Source organism: Drosophila santomea, chromosome 3L, assembly GCF_016746245.2.
Source record: "Drosophila santomea strain STO CAGO 1482 chromosome 3L, Prin_Dsan_1.1, whole genome shotgun sequence".
Classification (NCBI taxonomy): domain Eukaryota; kingdom Metazoa; phylum Arthropoda; class Insecta; order Diptera; family Drosophilidae; genus Drosophila; species Drosophila santomea.
Genome location: NC_053018.2, coordinates 8151644 through 8169920, shown reverse-complemented (window position 1 = coordinate 8169920; position 18277 = coordinate 8151644). Strand labels below are relative to the sequence as shown.

Here is an 18277-nt window from a genome sequence, read left to right as displayed (position 1 = left end):
GTGAACTGCATTTGGGGGGCATTGTGTCGAAATTTTTCGCAGGTCCTGGAAAACGGCGCCAGAAAAGGGCCTTTGTTGGGGGACTTTTCATTATTGTGACGCTGTGCCTTCAACAATGTTGGCATTGTCCTTGCACTTGCCGTTGTTACCTGTTACCAGTTACCAGTTAGCTGTTCCTTTTGCCAGCCGTAAACATTTACACACTTCTCGCTGCTGTCTGGCAAAGTCTGGCCATCATTTATTTTAATGAGCTGCGAAATAGAATTTCTGATGCGTCGCCCAAAATTCAACTGGGAAAATCACTTTAATTTAGCTAACACAATCCCAGCAAAACCATTGAAAGTCTCAATAAACTATATATTTGTGTATATATATATTTTTTTGGTATTCTCATTTAGCATAATACATTTCGTTTGTTGGTTTATATGCTTTAGCTGGAGGACATTGAATTGAATGTTGTTACTGTTTACAAACTGGTTTGGTAAGTACATCATAATAATGTTGATTAACCTATTTACATAGCAGCTACTTTTGATATAGTTATTACAGAATATAGTCGCTATTAATATTACGCATATTTGATTATGGTTCTAGATAATGTATAGCAAGTTACTTCGAATTTGTTTTTGAAACACCTGTTGTCACTATGCTACTTTTGATATACAATTTGCGTGGGCTAATTTGGTACCAACTGGGATTGAGTTAACCCTTAAATTATATCCAAAATATAAGCATCGATTAAAGCCGGCACCAGACGATTGTCCGGTTGATAACAATGATCTTATAATTCCGTAATTTGTATCCGTATTATTTCATATATTCATATATACAAAGCTCGATTACCATTCAATTTGCAACGCCGACAGGCGATGACAGTTTAAGCTTTCCATAATTTTACCTATACGTTCACTTATGCAGTTTCGAAACCCAAATAAATACTCTTCCGTTTGAAACGATAAACCCAAAGGACACATGCAAACAACACAAACACAAAGGCGTTTTGCAGTTACAATTACCATTACAATTACAATTACAATTACAGTTACAATTACAATTACGAATACAAATACATTACATATAAACGTACACATGGCTGTAATTGATATAGTACACAGTACGCAGTACACTTTATATACTATATAGCTGCTCATATTTCATATCTATGGCTAATTAAAAATGATATGTTTGCTGTAATTTACGTTATTCGTTCTTCTTTTCCCTCCGGCTTATTAGCTTATTAGCTTCCCTCCAAGGTTAGTCTGTTGAAAAAATACTGAAGAAATTGCACTTGTATCGCACCACGATAGCACAAGAAACACCGCTCCAAAGGGCGTCTTCTGAAGCCGTTGACCTTTGACCTATTGCGGTGCGAGAGCCAGGCCTAAACTGTTCGACAATAGGCCCAAAGTATTGGCAGTTGGCGTTGTGGGTGACCCCGCTGTTTCCTGGAATTAAAGTTAAATATATATTCATTTATTAGAATTAAAGATTTAACTAGTAACTAATCAGTGAAAGGTGACTACTTCGTTTAGCTTTATTTGCATAGGATTATTATTTTCAGTGGTCAAGGATCATCCATACTCACAATGCTCAAGGTGCGGACAATGCAAGCCCTGGTGGCCGGCGGCTCATCCGCCTCCAAGCCGGGCGAACTGCCCCTCGAGGAGACGGAGCCGTTCAGCAGCTTGACGTTCAGCTCGTCGGAGTGATGGGTCTGCTGGGAGCTGCTCGACATGCGTCCATCCAGGGAGAGATCATCCCTGTGCTGATCCTGCAATGGCATCATTGGCATATCGGAACCACTGTCTGTGGTCGCGGTAATCAAGTCACCCGCCTCCTTGGGACTGGCGCTGAGGCTGAACTTGATGTCCAGACAGTTGGAGTCCATGTCGCTGCATGGCATTCCGTTCTCAGTCGATGATCCCGATTCCATAATGATGGCCGCTCCCGAGGGCGACATGTGGCCATTGATGGCCGTCTCACTGTTGATGTTGTTGTTGCTAATTTTATTATTGTTATTGGGCTCCTTGTTAAGTGTTGATGAGGCATCTGCTGCATCTGCTGGCATCTGTGGCATCTGCTGCTGCTTTGTGGCTGCCTCATCGGCGATGGCATGTCCATTCTCCACGGCTGCATTTGCAACATTGTTGCTGCTGGCGGTGATGGTGTTGCTGTTGTTGCTGCTGCTGCTGCCCTCATCATCGCCCAGCTCGTAAATGTTAACCATGTGGGCGGCCTGTGCGTGGACCATCAAATCCCAAGGATTGACGAACGCATCCTTGCAAACGGCGCACAGCAATTTGGCGCTCGTCGGCGGAGTCTCTGTTGGAGCAGGAGCATGCGAAACATGCGAGAATTAATTAGTTATTTAAGTTGGAATTTGCAGAAGGACAGACAATCGGAGGCTCTGGCGCATAAATAACTCAATTTTAAATGCATTTGCTAGCAGCCGCAGGACATGAATCCACAGACATCCTGCTGCCGGCCGCCCGGCCAACAGATGTTGCTGACTGGCAAACAGAGCCAGTGCCAGTACGACTTAGACAAACACTTTTGGCCGGCAAGGGGCAAGGGCAAAAAGAGTTTAACAATCATAAATTAATTGCCAACAGACAGACAGGCTGCCACGCCTCCACTCTCCCCAAAGAAGAGGCCCGTTTCGCCCACTTACTTGCACTTGCCGCAAAGGCAACATCCTGGCACTTGCATGTGAACCTCAGCTTGCAATAACTTTTCTTGTGGTCCAATAACTCAGACAGCTCGCCAAAGGACTCCCGGCAATTGCCGCAGATTAATGTATCCGGATTGCCTGTAAATATGCAAAGGGATAGGTCTTAAAAGCATGTTGAGCGTAAGTGAAAAACTGTGAAAAGGCAGTCTGTTTCTTCCTTGTAGCTTCAAAGTATCTGCTATCTATCTCTGCTAGCTTAAAAATGCATTTAAAAAATATTTATATAAGACTAACAGTGTGAATTCTTTAATTTCTTTACTTTAAACGTTTTCTGTGGCTTACAAAATATATTAATATTGCAAACTCAGTGTAATCTTTCCACAATGTTCGATTTTATGCTAATGGGCCAGATCTTTAGCTCAGCCTGAAGCAGTTGATTTTTGTCCAGGATCTTGTCTCTTTTTCGCTTCGATCGGCTCTGTAGCTGCAATCCTTGATCCTTTTGTGAAGAAAAGGGTTTCGGATATGGAGCTGCACCCTGAGCCCTTTTTCTGCGATATCTTAGTAAGTTCGTTATAGCATTTATGCGCAAGTCGGGCTGAATGGCGTGTCTGCCACTTCGAGGCTGCTGTTGCAAGGCCTTCGACTGCTCGGCATTCTCATTTTGTACGTTCAGTGAAAAGCTGATGACATTGGGAGCGGATGCAACGCCTTGATTCATGGGCTTGGTGCAACAGGGCAGCTTTCTGGTGGTGCTTTTGGTAGCATGCGTTGTCACATGTTTTTGAGTGGTGGACTTGACGCTTGTCGGCTTAGTGGGTTTGGTTTTTGGAGCCACAATTGGTTTCGCCGTCGTGGTGGTGGTTTCCCGCTCTTCGTTCTTCACATCCACGGATATGGTATCCTCCTCTTCGTTTTTATTGGGCTCCTTGGTGGTGTCACAAGTCTCGGTGTTCGCATGCACTTCGCACTCTCCTTTTCCCTCATCTGGATCCATTTGAGCGCAGTTGGTTGCCACCTGCGGTCGCACCTGTTGTTGCAACTGCTGTCGCTGGCCAAAGAACTCGGACAACTGTTGCAGCAACTCGAGCTGCTCGGCAGTTGGCGGCGGATCCTGTGACTCCTGTCGCTCCTGCTTCTTTGGCAGTGGCACGAATGGCGGCTGGAACAGATGAAAGGCGGGGAACTGCTGGTTATATCGATTCAACTTGACCGACGGCATCTGGGAGTGAAGAAGGTTGCTTTGAGCTATTGCAGATGGCCTCAAACTGGCAACATGCTCAACCTGAATCTCTCGCAACGGCTGACTTGGCGGCTGCTGTACGTCCAACTGCGGTGTATACCGCATTCCTGGTCTGATTCCGGTTGCGGATACGGGCACGGCGCTATTCACCTGCTGACTGGACGGCTTGTTGGCCAGCAGACTGCTCTTCAGGCTGAGTATTCCCTTCACGTAATCCGCGGTCAGAGGATGCGGTGTGGGGGCTTCTATCACGGGCATCGGCATAACCTGCTGTTGACCCTGAACGACACTGAATACGCTTGCAGTGGCCAAGAGAATGGCAATGTGACTCATTTCTCTTTTTCAGAGAGTCTGCCGTAAACATTTTTGACCCTTTAAGCCAGGACCACTAGACGAAAATCATTATGGAAAATCCTATAAGTGTTTCTTTTTTACCATAAAATATCTTGCATCTGCCTACTCTCATCTTTTCAGTCAGGTAAAGGGAGAAAACCTAACCGCTATTTTACTAACTTATAAAAGCTGACTGCTCCTTTGCTAACTGCCTAGATGAAACCACAGACAATAATTAAAATATGCTTTATCCCTCAATTGGCCAGCTGCCTTGTGAGCAAACTGCAGTCAATACTCACTGTAGACTTTGAATGGTCCCCATTGCTGATGCAAACTTAATTGCTCCTGAGCATGTTGCTGCTGCTGCTGCTGTAGTTGCTGCTGTTGCTGCTGCTGTTGCTGCTGCTGCTGCTGCTGTTGCTGCTGCTGCTGCTGCTGTTGCTGTTGCTGCTGTTGATGTTGCTGCATCAATTGGCTGTGCAATTGTAGTGGCGTTGCCGCCTGATGAGGCTGCGGTTGCTGTGGGGACAATGCCAGAGTCAACGGCTGCAGCAACGGTTGCTGATGTTGCTGTTGCTGATGCGGCTGCTGCTGCTGCTGCTGATGCTGATGCTGATGGGCGGCAAAGGCAGCAGCTCCAACCGGATATGGCTCGCCGAGCGCCGTTTGATTAGCAATTATTGCAGACTTTGCATTTTGCGGCGTTGTCGTCGCCTGGACAGCCACGCTGCTCTTCAGCTGGAATCCGTACGGCTGCTGGGCATGATGCGGGTGGTGGGCATGTGGATGGTGCTGCTGCTCCTGTTTGTATTGCGACCAGTGAATGGAACCCGGTGCCGCCGCTACCGTTGTGGCCACTGCCGCATTCGAGAGCAGATTCTGCTGATGCAGCAGCAACTGCTGTTGCGGCAACAAATTGGCCATGGCCGCCATCGCAACGGCAGCAACCTGCTGCTGCTGCTGCTGATGATGGTGTTGCTGCTGCTGCTGCTGCACCTGCTGCTGTTGCTGATGCTGATGTACGGCTGCTGCCGCAGCAGCGGCCACCGCGGCCGCACTGTGATGATGCTGGCCGTGCTGCTGCTGTTGTTGCTGTTGCACGGCCACCGCCAGACCGCCGCCGTTGGTCATCAGACGCTTCCGCTTCTTGGCCCGCACTCCGTTCGAACCGCCCCCGCCCGCACCCCCGCCGCCACGCAGCAGCGCCGAGGAGCAGTAGCTGTCATAGAAGTAATCCCTGCACGGAGAGAAAAGTACAAGTGTGTTTAATAAGCAAATACTATTTGTATATGTAATTGCTTATGTACAAGTAATTGTTTAACAAAATGTTGGAATTAACTCCATTTTATTATTAGTGCATTAGGCAAACTAGTGGCCGCTTAGGAGTCGTAATCTGCTCAACAAATATTTGTCCGCTAATTGAAGTGTCAGCAGCGTCTGCCAAAAAAGTATGCTATGCGGAAATGTTTAGGGAGCATGATAGTTCTGCTTCAGCGAAAACGACGAATTGTCAATACCCTTCCAACTAAATAATAGCAAATAGGTTAAATTCTTAGATTTAAATTCTTCATAGCTTATAAGTACATAGTTCTAATTACAAGTTGTCTAGTTATTCCTAATATTATAAGTAATTATATCTTAAATCCAACTTTCCTATCTTAACAAAACCCAATGATAAATGTGAATACCCCCTCATTAACTGCAAATGAACAACCTGCCAACTGTTGCCCAACCTCAATGTCAGTCAGTCACTTCCTCAACCCATCAACCCATCAGACCATCAGTGCGTCAATATTTGTTTAGGCTGCCATTGCCGCCGTTTGAATTGTCATTTGGCAATTGTGTTTGTGTGTTTGTGTGCCGGGGTCTCCCGTTGGGTCATGTTGCCAGTGATTGATACAAATGCCGAGCCAGGACGAAAATGCCCCCTCCCCTCCCCTCCCCTACCCACCTAACGAAGCCAACCAATTGTGGTCAATTGAGTGGGGGCAGTGGGTGGGTGGTGGAGTGCAACAATTGTGGCTTTTTCGGTCAGTTTGTGTGCGGTCACAAGAGGAAAACCAGGTGAGCAGCCGTTTAATGACAAACACAAGCAAGAGCACCTGGACATAGCTATGGTTTTTCGATAGAACGGAGTGGGGAGGGGGGGAGGCCTCGACATGTTTGCGTTTTAATTACAATCAAGTCGATGTCAGTTGGGTTACCCAAACCCAAAAGTCTCCCATGTCGATGTCCTTTTTAAAGCATTTGGCATTTCGTTTCGGCGTCATTAAGCTGAAATTAAATATTTCCACACGAGTGCTGGAAGGTCTGGGGCACAAGGCCCAAATAAATTGTGAATGTCGCTCAGTCATCATTAAGGCCGCGCCACGACAAAGACAAACAAGTGCACATGTCAGCGCCAGGACATTATGGCATACATTGCAACTGTCACTCACAGGATCCACAGGATGCCCACACATACATATATACGAATGTATAGCTGTGTATAGCTGTGTTGACGCAGCTCTCGAATACACCAACTGACCCTCACACAGTAAGGAAAGTGAGGAGAGAGAAACGGAGACGAGAACTTGGCCTGAAGTGTCCTGGTTCCGGTTGGGGCGCAAAAAGCCCGGCTAGCCGTTGACAGCCAAATATTTTATGCCGGACGGGGAGTTGAAACAAAGGGCGACCCCATCGCCTGATGAATGGTTTCTTATTTATTTATTTATTTGTTGGGTGGCGGACACCCGAATAAAAAACCCACCCGTTAAATGATATGTAAATAGAGTGCAAGTGAATGCCACATGGCGGCGTTAAATTGAGCAAAATTAACTTTTAGATTAAATTGAAATGAGGCTAGAGCCCAATTTGTATCCTTGGTAACTCACCAATCGTTTCCGGTCTTGCTCACATTCTGCCTTTTCCTTCCGATCTGATGCGCTTTCGGTTCGGCCACCATGTTGACATCTGGAAATGGGAATTTGAAATGGGAAATGCTTTTAATGACAAAAGGCAATCTGTATTATATACCGAAAATATATATATAAGTACACAAAAATTCGGTGTTCTTTGAAGTCATTGTTTGGCAAAACACAAAGGCAGTCCTTTATATTCCCACTCCTGTCATTATGCAAATGAATAGACAAAATGTGAGTGATTAAAACTGCTTTGTTTTTTTTTTTCTATGCGCATGCTTTTCCATTGACCAACTGCAGTTTTCGGATAATTCAATCTGGCTGCACCCCAATCATTAATCTTAATAAAAGTGCGCCAAAGCCGGAAAGTACGTTGTCAGTTATTGTTTATGCAAAAAAAATACTATTTGTAGTCGAAGGATAAATGCTCTTCAAAATATAAATGCAAGCCACATTTTTTAAAATTTTGAAGCTGTTTTCACACAGTTTGTAAGAATATTCTTACATCGCAGGTTACTTATAGACTTAAAACTATTTACATAAACTTTTCAATTCCCTAAGTGTATTTGAATAGCTTTATAAGCCCTAACCGCATCTGGTTTTTTTATGAAAAGGGTGGAAACGGATAGCTTTTTGGAAAGAGTCAGGATTTCGCAGCCCACGCTCGTTCATCATAATTCATGACAAAGTTTGAAGTGCGACGGCTGCGCCTCCAATCCTTTGGAAACGAGTAGCTAGGGTAGTTTCAGAGCAACCAAGAGCTATCTACAAATTGGTGGGTTTGGTTTACAAAAAGGAAAAAAAAAAGAAAATACTGCAAGAAAAGCTGGCGCGAATGCTTTGAGACCTTCTTCTTTTTTCAGCTGCTCCATTTCCTTCTTGGCTTTTTCTGTTATTTGTGTTTTTCATTTTACTGCCTCAGTACTGTCCGACTGTTGGGCTGGCAGGCTATAATTAAGATTAAGGATAAAAGCGTAAGAAGGATTTGCACAACTTCCATCCAACCATTTCCACTGTTACCCACGGCAGTGTAAATCGCTTTAGTTGGCCTGGCCGCGTTTTCCAGCGCTTCAAAGTCAATGGCGCGTAGCAATGAAATATTATGCCGGCCACTTCGTAGTCGGTTCTTCTTCTTTTCCTAATCAGTGGAATTAGCATTCCACATTTTCACATTTAGCGTTTCGCATTTGCATAAGCGGGAAAGTATTTTCCATGAGAGTCTGGCAATTTCGCATTGTTTGCGCGGCGAACGGGGCGTATGAATATCAAGCATCCGCCGCGTTGCCGCCAGAAGCAGAAGCAGAAGCATCATCAGCCGACACAGAGCACTAAGTGCATTAACTTGTTCTCCACACGAGACACGCACTGAAGAAATAAAAGCAAAAAAAGAGTAAAAAACAAAAAAAAAAAAGAGAAAAGAGATTCACAGAACCGTCAACATGGCAGCTGCAACTGGCGTTGAATTATTTCATTAAACGCCGAACGACTAGACTGTCAGATAGTCGGATAGTTGGAGAGTCAGGGAAAAGGGCAGATACAAAAGACAGTGAGTCGACTGTCTGGCACAACATTGAAATTTCATTAAAAGTATCGTGCCAAGATTTATGTCGGCCGCACTTTAAGTTTTTGCGGCCGGCAGCGACTTCCGCCCGTCGAAATACTCAGACATTAGTGCGGAGGGTGCCTGGAGATATGGCCACTACACATGCCAGGCCAGTATCGTTGGCGGCTCCTTCATTACCATTGCCTACTATGTGTGTGTGTGTGTATGTTAGCCATAAGCCAGGACAAGGCAACCCATCCGCACCTTCTTCCGTTGCCCAACCACCGCCTTTGTGGCTTTTTTCGCGCGTTTGTTCGATTTTAGTGCAACGCTTCCGCTGCCGGCGGCCATTAACCTGACGAATGCCCCAAACTCCATTCAGAGCCGCATAACTGGCGATATCCCGCGAACATGCAACTTGGCCCCGCCGCGAACGAGGGTTAAGGTCTAAAATGTCTATGCAAAGCAGCAGCCTTCGTTAGCGGCGAACACAGCAGTTGCACAGATTTAAGACCACCTCTATGCACTTTAAAGGTAAGCAAAGGTAACATGTCTAGACTATCACATACCCCATTATTAAGGTAAAGAAAGTGAGAAGACTGAAGTACCAAAGCTACTTCGAGATAGCACATATGCTCCACCTAGCGAGAGTTACATTAAATACCCATAACATTAAAACATACAGTTTGATTAATAAGCAAAGCAAATGTTTTAAATAGTGCTCAACAACTTAGAAAAATACAATATCTTTAACAAAATTTCTTCATTTAAATGTTTTATTTGCTTGTCAAATTAAGAAATAAATGAATCAGCAAACGAGCTGACTGCAGGACATTTAACAAGACACATATCCTTACCTAATGTCTGGCTGAGGACCGTCTTGCCATCTTCGCCGTGGCAGGCATTCCGAGCATCGAACGGATTGGTGAACTGCACAAAGGCATAGCCCTTATGCATGGATATGCCTGCAGGATGTTTTTGGGAAATTCAGTGTAAGAGGACGAGGGAAGCTGGCTGTTGGATGACAAGGACTTACCCGCGAGGCGGCCATAGATCTGAAACATGCGCTCCACGTCCGTTTTGGAGCACTGGAAGGTATTCAGATTGCCGACAAAGATGCGCGAGTTGACCGCCTGCGGATCCTGCGAGTTGGTCTGGTTGGACAGCTTGGACAGCTTCATGGTGGCTATTGGCAACGTCACAGATCCTGCCAAGGATACGGGCACGGGCGCAGCCGCGGCGCACCTGTGTTCAAATAACAAGAACGCAATCCTGCAATCCTGGCAAAAACCCCCCTGTTGTTGTTGTTCCTTTTTTGTCTGTGGCTAAGACGAGGCTTTTGTTGACGGCTTATTGCATTTGCAGTCGGATTGTTTTCCCCTCAAACTCGACCGGCTGATTTTTCACTTTTAACGAATCCAAATCTGTGAGCGGCCGCAGATTGTTCGGTATCGTTGGAAAATCTGCAAAATAAGAGAAAAACGCACTGAACAATAAATAAAAATCACATTCGCTTTTGTTTGCCGTTGGGCTTAAAAAGTATCAATGGGCGTGTTTTTGTTTCATTTATTTATATGGGTATCGCTTTTTCACGTTGTCCTGTTGATTTTGGGGAATTTTCAACTTAATGCCGGGCAATTAAAATGCAAAAGTGGCTTTTTAATTTAAAAATACTTTTTCATCGGTTAATACTTTAATATGCTTTCAGAACTTTCATTTATATAAACTATATAAGTTATATAAATATATAAACTATATAAGTCATATAAATATGTTTTGGATTCTTTGGAATTATTTTATTATTTATTTTAGCAGCTTTTCACACCCTGCCATTTGCTACCAAGATGCTTCCGTTGAATTATATTTCTATGAAATATCCTCTTCTACGGATTTCCCTTTGCCTTCAGTGGCAACATGTTTTGAGCTTGTTTATTAAATTAAATAACGTTCAAAGCCATTTCATACTGCGACTCACAGCCATTTACACACCCATTATCCTTCTTTTGAAAAAGGAGGCAAAAGAATACAAAATGGAGAAGAGGTGCCGAAGCGGCAACAACAAGGAAAAAGTGAAAAATTAAGCGTTTTTATTGCGCTTTCGATGCCAACAGTGCAGTGCGTCCTTGTCTGACACTCCACCCCATTCACTCCCACTCACCAACACCCACACTCACACCACACCCACATCACACCCATTGTGGCAACATGTGCGTTGAATGTGTGCGTGTGTGGCTCCTTTGCATAGTGTGCATGTGGTAGTGTGAGTGCTGAAGGGCATTAAAATGTACAAAAGACGTGCATGAAATAAAAATAAAACATGCAGCCATAAAAATAAAATACTCGTGTACTAGCAAATTGTTAATGTGATTTTTATGCAATCCCCAACCCAAAGAATTTATTGCGGATTTATGGGTGTGCCAGTTGGTGTTAATTGTGAAAGCCTTTGGCGCTTCAACTGGAATCTAATAAAAGGAGGATTCTAGATTATTGACGTGGAAAAAACAGAACAGTAGTAGCTATGAATGAAGTATTATCAATGAACCATAAAGTTTATTTAGTTTAAATAAAATAAAAATTCATTAGCGTAATTGTTGATGTCGCTTTTTATTAAGTTCTTACTAGCCATAGAACTAAAATGCACGTATTTAGAACCTAGTCCAGGTTAAAATACAACATTTGCAACTCCTTTAGGTGTTTAGAAATAAAACTGCATTACTTTGGTTGGTAAATATTCATTGATCGGTATCTACGGCTTTTCCCATCAGTTTTATTAAAAGCGTTTTCGCATTGTTTGGCATAAATCAAATGGAGGGAGCGAGAAAAGGAGTAGCAAGGAGTTGGGATATTCATGGCTTTGGCTGCATTGTGCGCCAGTTATGAGTGAAAGACTCTTTATTTATTATAATGGCATTCCTGCCTGCCAGTCTTCTGTCTGGTTTTCATCCATTCACTCATCCATTCAGGCATTCATTCACTCATTCAACGGCTCCTATTTTTGTGTCGCATTGTCCTTGCAAATGAAGGAATAACGCCGATGGCGAATGCACCGCAAACAAAACCCACAGATGTGCTCAGATGATAAGTTTGATATGAAACCTAAAACTGCCTTTTCATTTAAATTCCAGACGATTGAATAGATAAGAATTTTTGTTTGATTATATTATTTGATCATGCTACTCACAACATGTCACATGTTCCTTTAATACTTAAGTCTAAGAATCCGGAAAACATGTATGATTTTCCTCAGTGCATGACATAACAGCTTCCTCGAAGTCTGCAGTTCGTCATGGTGCAAATCCTACAACAATAGGAACAAACACTCCTGCTGAAGTCACATTGAATAAACGTTTGAATATGCAACAGTTTTGGTGGCCTACTTTTCGGCGCTGTCGGCATATTAATGAACGCAACTTTAATTAAGACAACAATAAGGCAAGCTGACATATTAAAGGTGTGTGTGCTTAATCCTGTGGACAAGTGAGTGTGGCAATGGAGCTGATCAAGTGCCTGCAAGTGGTTAGTTAACTTGGCTTAATTATAATTAACTGCACTACGGAGCAAGTCAGCAGCCCAAGTTCAACCGCTAGAAAATGTGCAGGAAATTGCCGCAATTCCCACTTTCCACACCCTTTCCCTGCCCTTTTTTTAGAGTCCTGCCAGTCGTTTTAGGCGCAGGACAAAGGCTGGCACCGTGTGCACTTTTATTTTCCAGACGCCCGAGCGCAAAAGTAAATTAAGACGCTTCGTGGCAAGTGAGTTAGTAAAAGTCGTCGCCGGCTAAACTTCAGGATGCCAACGTGGAGCTGAGCCTCATGTGAGCTGAACTTTGTAATTGAGTGTGGTGGAAACACACAAGCAGGATTTGCACTCCGTATAAGTCGAATATTTAATGCTCTTCATGGGGCTTAAAATTGAAAATCGTTTTACTTACAGCACTCTTAGAATTCACTAAGACAGTATGGAACAATTACCTTTATGTACCTTTAAAAAGAGTTTTAAAAAAGTCATTGGCCTTGAACAAATAAAGCAATTAAAATGTATATCAACTTTTTAATTGAACATCCTTCTCACCTTAGTGAATGGACCCTGCCACAAAGTGCTTAATTACTTTTGCTGCATCCGGCCAGGCTCGGGATGCCTAATGCCCCGCATTGTCTACGGCTTAAAGTCAACGACTTCGGTGGACTACATTTCGCTGCCTGCCTAGTTGAGTATTTCGCATTTCGCTCCCCGATACTTTTTAGCCAGCAGTTTGGTGTTAAAGCGTTTTGATGGGGCCTCGACGTGGCATAAATAATGCAGAAAGCCATTAAGCTGCCGGAGTTGTTGAAGAGCCAAACGATGCGATGCCGTCAGGATTATCGGTGGCCAGCGATCAAATGTCAAAGGACACATTTCGTCAGCACGCCTGTTGCTATTTACTGCCTACTACTCGTATCGTATCATCTTGCGTTTTCATTTTCCATCTCTACATATGTTTATATGGCAGACAACTTTTCATTTCAAATTGCTTGGGGCCAAGGGGGTGGCTGGTGTTGATGGCAACCCCAATAGCGTAGCACAAAAAATGAATAGACGCCGTGGCCCATTGAAAGCCGAAAAGTCAACAAAGGGGCTTTCTCCTCACACCCACCGATCTGAAGCAGATAGAGCGACAAATAACCCCAATTGAAAGGGGGACCGAAATGTTGGAGGAATGATGATGATGGTGATGGTGATGATGATGGTGATGCCATGTGTGCATTGACAAGCCAGCAAACAACTTTATTCATAAGCAGTCAAACAGGACGAAGTCGGGCCAGGACATGGCGGACCAGGCCAACAAGGACCCGCAGACGTGACCCCGGTCGGGCCACACAGAATCCTTTCCGAAAAGCATAGTCTCCATATGCGTGCACTGAACAAAACATTTCTACATTAATATTAAAAAGATGGTTGCAATATCCAACAAACTGTATAACTAGCTTACTGCATTATTTCAATATAAGATTTTGTTTTACTCAGCTAAATAATAAAAACGTTATAAAGTTTGCCATTTCTCTCAGTGCATCGACTTGTGCCCAGAGATGACTTCACGTCTGCTGGCGATAACTCTGCCGAGTTTATGGAACTCGGACTAGACCAGCGTCGAAGGAGTCCAACTTTTGGGACTTTCATGGCATGAAATTCATACTTTGTACATGCTGGATATTTTAAAATTCCGGAAAAGTACTCAAAATTTTCGATAAGCGGAGAACGTGTCACTAGCCGAGCATAGTTGCTTTTTGTTTGCTCTTAATTTATCGTAATGCACAAAACAATTTACAAAAGAGTGAGCAAAAAAAATGGATACAAATATTTAAATATATTTACAGGCGTATTAAGTGCCAACTATTTGCATAAATAACAAGAAATTAATAACAAACACACGGCGCCATGGCAGCAGCCGCACAAAAGTTAATAATTGCCGCTGCTGTCAACAGGCTGTGGAAATGGGTGGAAAATGCTACTGACATGTGGACCACATATAAATGAAAAATATGCAAAGGGGGGGGGAGGGGTTTGGGGAAAAAAAGAAAACATCGGGCTTCGGAGCTGCAATACCATTTTATCACTTGACAGTAAATGCGTTTTATTGCGATGCTCATTAAATAAATTAAATTTGCAATGGACGTAGTGCCGCGGGGAAATCGCAAAAGTATTTAAACAATTCAAAAAGCCAAGGAATTCACGCTTTAAAACTTTGAGATACCAATCTACGTGTTGATCATACCAGAATAAATGGCAATAATTACCAACAGGTTACTACAAAAAAATGTATATCTACAAATATTTTCAGTTAATGAGTACTGTATATTATTATATTTTATAAAAATTAAGATGAAAAAAATGTAGAAACTAAAATTAAGTTAAACAAATTAGCTGCACCAACATAAAATGGATTCGACACACCACAAATATTTTTTAAAACTCTATTAGCAAAGTAACACATTGTTACTGTTCGGCAATGAAGCTGGTTGTGACATTGCTAGTCTTATCACTAACTGTTTCGGTCGGTGAAGAAAACAAATTGAGTCCCAGGATAACCGGAGGCTATAGGGCCAAGACCTTTACAATTATATACCTAGTTGGAATCGTCTACTTCGAAACTCAAAGGTCACCACTGTTCTACGGAGCCGGCACCCTAATTTCGAATCAATGGATCCTCACAGTCAATCATGTTCTGAAATATAAATACATTGAGGTCCACCTCGCGTCAAGAAGATCGTATAGGGGCTTTGATATCATCAGGGTCTACAGGGAAAACTTCCACTTTCACCAAGATAAGCAGCGCGTCATTGCCCTGGTTAAGTGTCCCTACCAAAAGTTTGACTATCGAATGAACCGGGTTCGCGTTCCAGCCTATGGAACAAGAAACAATCGATTCACCGGAAACATGACCATGGTGTGTGGCTATGGAACTTCAAAACGAAACGGTAAGCTGCCCGAATGGATGCATTGCATAGAAGTGCCGGTCATTTCCAACACCGAATGCATTAAATACTATGAACAATTGAATCCGTTTGAGATGTGCACCTCTGGAGAGGGCTATAAAGCAGTTTGTGGGGGCGACGTGGGCGGTGCGGTGGTCACGATGGGCGATAATCCCACCCTTATTGGTATCATATGGCTCATGCCCACCAACTGCAGCAGTGGATATCCATCGGTTCACATCCGTGTCAGCGATCACATAATGTGGATAAAAAGGATATCCGGTGTGGGATTCTGTGAGTATCCCAAATGTTAGCTACTTTGACTAGAGAAAGTAAATGCCTAAATTGAATCATTTCAGAAAAAGGAATGATGTTGTAATGATGCAGCCCATAAAATAAACAAACAAATAAAGCGTATTAAAAAATTAAGCTTTCTGGTAACAATCAACCTAACTTCCAAACTTAAACGAATAGTTTTTATGTATTTCATGTTAATACAAATTACTACAAGTGTAAAAACTAAATAATTGTAAATATTCTGCAAAATGGTACTTATTTGGGTACAACGAAACATATATTTTATAGCTTGAGATTAAAACACCTAAAAAAAATTGCCACCTAAAAGTTTGCTGCAATATTTAAACGGGCACCTATGTAATGTAATTGGTTTTGTTATAATGTAACAATTTAATGCGATTTGGGGATATAATACATATGGAGTTCTCCTCGCCCAACCGTTAAAGTGTTAAACTTATTGTTATTGTATCCACTGTTTGCAGTTGAAGCTTCACTATTTGCTTTATTTCGCTCTTTTCGGTTCAGGCTGCGGTTCTTTAGCGCACATTCATTCATTATCGCCAGTCCCTATATGTGCAAATATATATATATGTATGGGTATATATATCTGGTGTGCGGTTCGTCTGGTGTGGCAATAAAAATGGCTTGAATATTTTTCAGTTTGTTATGCATTTTCCTGCCACTTGGGCAGCAACAACAATTATGAATAACTCGCTTCATAATGGCCTGCAAGCTGTTCCTATGAAATTCCTGGATCGATTACCAGGGGGGTGGGATATATATATTCATATAAATGTATATATATATATATATATCACTCCGCCAATTACGTGGCAAAGGGAACTGAACAGGGAACTGGCAGTGCCGGCGACAGTAATCAAATAATTGTTGCACTTGCTGTCATACGTATCGCTCTTTGGCTTTAATTATTTGCACAGTTTTCCACTCCGCAATGGACACGTCGTAATAAGGATATGCGGATAAAGTCCTGAATATGCCAACGATTACTTGATTAATGCAAAGCGGTTCATTGCTGCATTTCAATTGAAATGGTTTACTTTATATAAGCAATTGAAAGACTAAAACGCATATTGTGAGCTTAAATTTTGGTTTGAAAGATGTACATATGGTCTAGTTGGCTTTTTGAATACCCAACGAAGTTCAAACTACACTTTTTCCGATCCAAGTATCCAGAAATTTGTTTTCGAATGTGCCAGCAGCGTTTGTGTATCGAAATCCTCAGTTATTACACTGATTCGTAGATGTGAACAGGTCTAGAGTTCCAACCAAAAGTGAAATCCCACAAACCAGGCCATAACAAAAAACATTTCTAGTTTAATTATTTTGTAAAAAATTTCATATATGGCGTGTTAAGAGTTGAAAATTTTATAAAAATAACTAAACGGTTAGCCCTGTGGTGCAACTCACCATGCACGTTCAGCATATAGTCCACTCTCGTACACCAAAATTACTGATCACAGAACGTCTCCTGGCAATCCAAAATTCGCCTCCATTCCGGGCATTGCGATGGCCTACGACTATTGCACTGGCTCCACATTGCCAGTGTTCATCAGCCACTGTGCCCCGTACAACTTTCTGCGCGAATACCGCCTAGCCTGCGATGATGGGAATATACCAGCGATGACGCTGCTGCAAGAAGCACGCAACGCGTGGCACGCACTCAGTGCACAGGAGAGGTCCTTGTTCGAGGAAACGCCCTATCTGATGGCCCGATTCGGACAATCCAGCGACTCGGCGTTACGGCTCACCATCGATGTCCTGTCGGCCCTGCAAACCACAGTGCGCAGAAAGCACTATGACGATGATCGGTCCAGGAATCGTAGAATCCATCGTGGCAATGCCAAGTCGCACAACAGGAAGCGGCAGCAGAAGATGGGTGCAGTTGGCAGGAAGCGAAGTCCAGGAATTGGAAGTAGTACCAGGTGTAGGGCAAGCACCTATACTCCCCAATTTCACTGGGAAAGAACCGCCTCTGTTTAACCAAGATACACCCATTTCACCACTGATTTGCCAGGAATGGAAAATATAGGTACACTACAATCAAATGCGTTTTATTGCCAGCTTTATGGCTCATTTGGGTTTTTAGTTGGCAAAATATTATTGTTTAAGTAAATAACTTGGCTGAAAGGTAAATTGATAACTGCATTATTTGCTGCGCTTATCGCTTTTCAACTTAATTGAACACCATTGTTTTAGCCAAAAGCTTTCGATTGGTTAATCTATTAAATTACTTTGTAATTTTAAAATTAATTCGAAAGAGTTGTTTTTGTTACTACCCCCACTGCCCCGTGACCCGCTGATAACCTTGCAACAACGCCCACCCAACCACTTGAAATCGAATACGAAATCGAATGATTCATCCGCGCACAAACACAAAAAGAGAAACATTTATTCCACTTGAGCGAACTTCATTGGCGATTTAATTGTTGCGGATTTTTTACAATAAATTCCATTAAAAACATTTTGAAAATGCATATTATTAAAATTCATTTTCATATTCACGCCCGTTGTTCGGATTGCTGGAGAGCAAATTTTGTGGCGCCTATTTAATTATCCAATTACAGCAGCACCATCAGCAGTGCGAGAAATTAACTTAAATGCGAAAATATTTGCCGGCGGCACTTTGAACACTTCCATTTGAAAATCAATGCGAAAATGGGCGTGGCATGTGGGCTGGTTTGTGAAAATGGGGCGAAATGGGCGGAAGCCAAAACACAAACACGAAATATTTTGGCTATCACTTTTGGCTGAATGCGGATGCGGCGGATTCGGTGGATTTGTTGGATTCGTTGGATTTGGTTGAATTCGGTTTGGGTT

The 18277-nt window shown here is 42.9% G+C and overlaps 4 protein-coding genes across 6 annotated transcripts in view; 2 read left to right on the top strand and 2 right to left on the bottom strand.

Moving 5' to 3' along the window:
- Nucleotides 1-354: 354 nt before the first annotated feature.
- The window catches only part of LOC120447974 (probable basic-leucine zipper transcription factor Q), a 31182-nt gene continuing 13259 nt past the window's right edge, over nucleotides 355-18277 (bottom strand). For both annotated transcript variants that reach the window (XM_039629667.1, XM_039629668.2), the window contains exons 2-8: nucleotides 9727-10153; nucleotides 9548-9655; nucleotides 7121-7199; nucleotides 4547-5484; nucleotides 2672-2809; nucleotides 1586-2322; nucleotides 355-1445 (exon numbers count right to left, since the gene is read on the bottom strand). In XM_039629667.1, coding sequence (XP_039485601.1) covers nucleotides 1359-1445; nucleotides 1586-2322; nucleotides 2672-2809; nucleotides 4547-5484; nucleotides 7121-7199; nucleotides 9548-9655; nucleotides 9727-9871 — 2232 coding nt within the window. In that variant the 5' untranslated portion in view covers nucleotides 9872-10153 and the 3' untranslated portion in view covers nucleotides 355-1358. The remainder of the gene's footprint in view (nucleotides 1446-1585; nucleotides 2323-2671; nucleotides 2810-4546; nucleotides 5485-7120; nucleotides 7200-9547; nucleotides 9656-9726; nucleotides 10154-18277) is intronic.
- Nucleotides 2970-4297, bottom strand: LOC120447975. Of its 2 annotated transcripts, XM_039629670.1 has the most exons (2): nucleotides 3957-4297; nucleotides 2970-3893 (listed from the first exon to the last, which is right to left on the bottom strand). In XM_039629670.1, exons 1-2 carry the CDS (start codon nucleotides 4245-4247, stop codon nucleotides 3036-3038), a joined length of 1149 nt encoding a protein of 382 aa, XP_039485604.1. In that variant the 5' UTR covers nucleotides 4248-4297; the 3' UTR covers nucleotides 2970-3035. The 2 variants fall into 2 exon arrangements, with proteins under 2 accessions (XP_039485604.1, XP_039485603.1); XM_039629669.1 differs by having other exon boundaries at nucleotides 2970-4297.
- Nucleotides 14673-15666, top strand: LOC120447977 (serine protease 1). The gene is made up of 2 exons (XM_039629671.1): nucleotides 14673-15436; nucleotides 15502-15666. Coding segments are annotated over exons 1-2 (762 nt in total). The 5' UTR covers nucleotides 14673-14676; the 3' UTR covers nucleotides 15504-15666.
- LOC120447979 lies at nucleotides 16636-17500 on the top strand. The gene has a single exon (XM_039629673.2). It carries the CDS (start codon nucleotides 16967-16969, stop codon nucleotides 17438-17440), a length of 474 nt encoding a protein of 157 aa, XP_039485607.1. The 5' UTR covers nucleotides 16636-16966; the 3' UTR covers nucleotides 17441-17500.

Coding starts and splice junctions, on each gene's coding strand:
- LOC120447975 (XM_039629669.1), bottom strand. CDS start 4,247: ATGAGTCACATTGCCATTCTCTTGGCCACTGCAAGCGTATTCAGTGTC.
- LOC120447977 (XM_039629671.1), top strand. CDS start 14,677: ATGAAGCTGGTTGTGACATTGCTAGTCTTATCACTAACTGTTTCGGTC.
- LOC120447979 (XM_039629673.2), top strand. CDS start 16,967: ATGGCCTACGACTATTGCACTGGCTCCACATTGCCAGTGTTCATCAGC.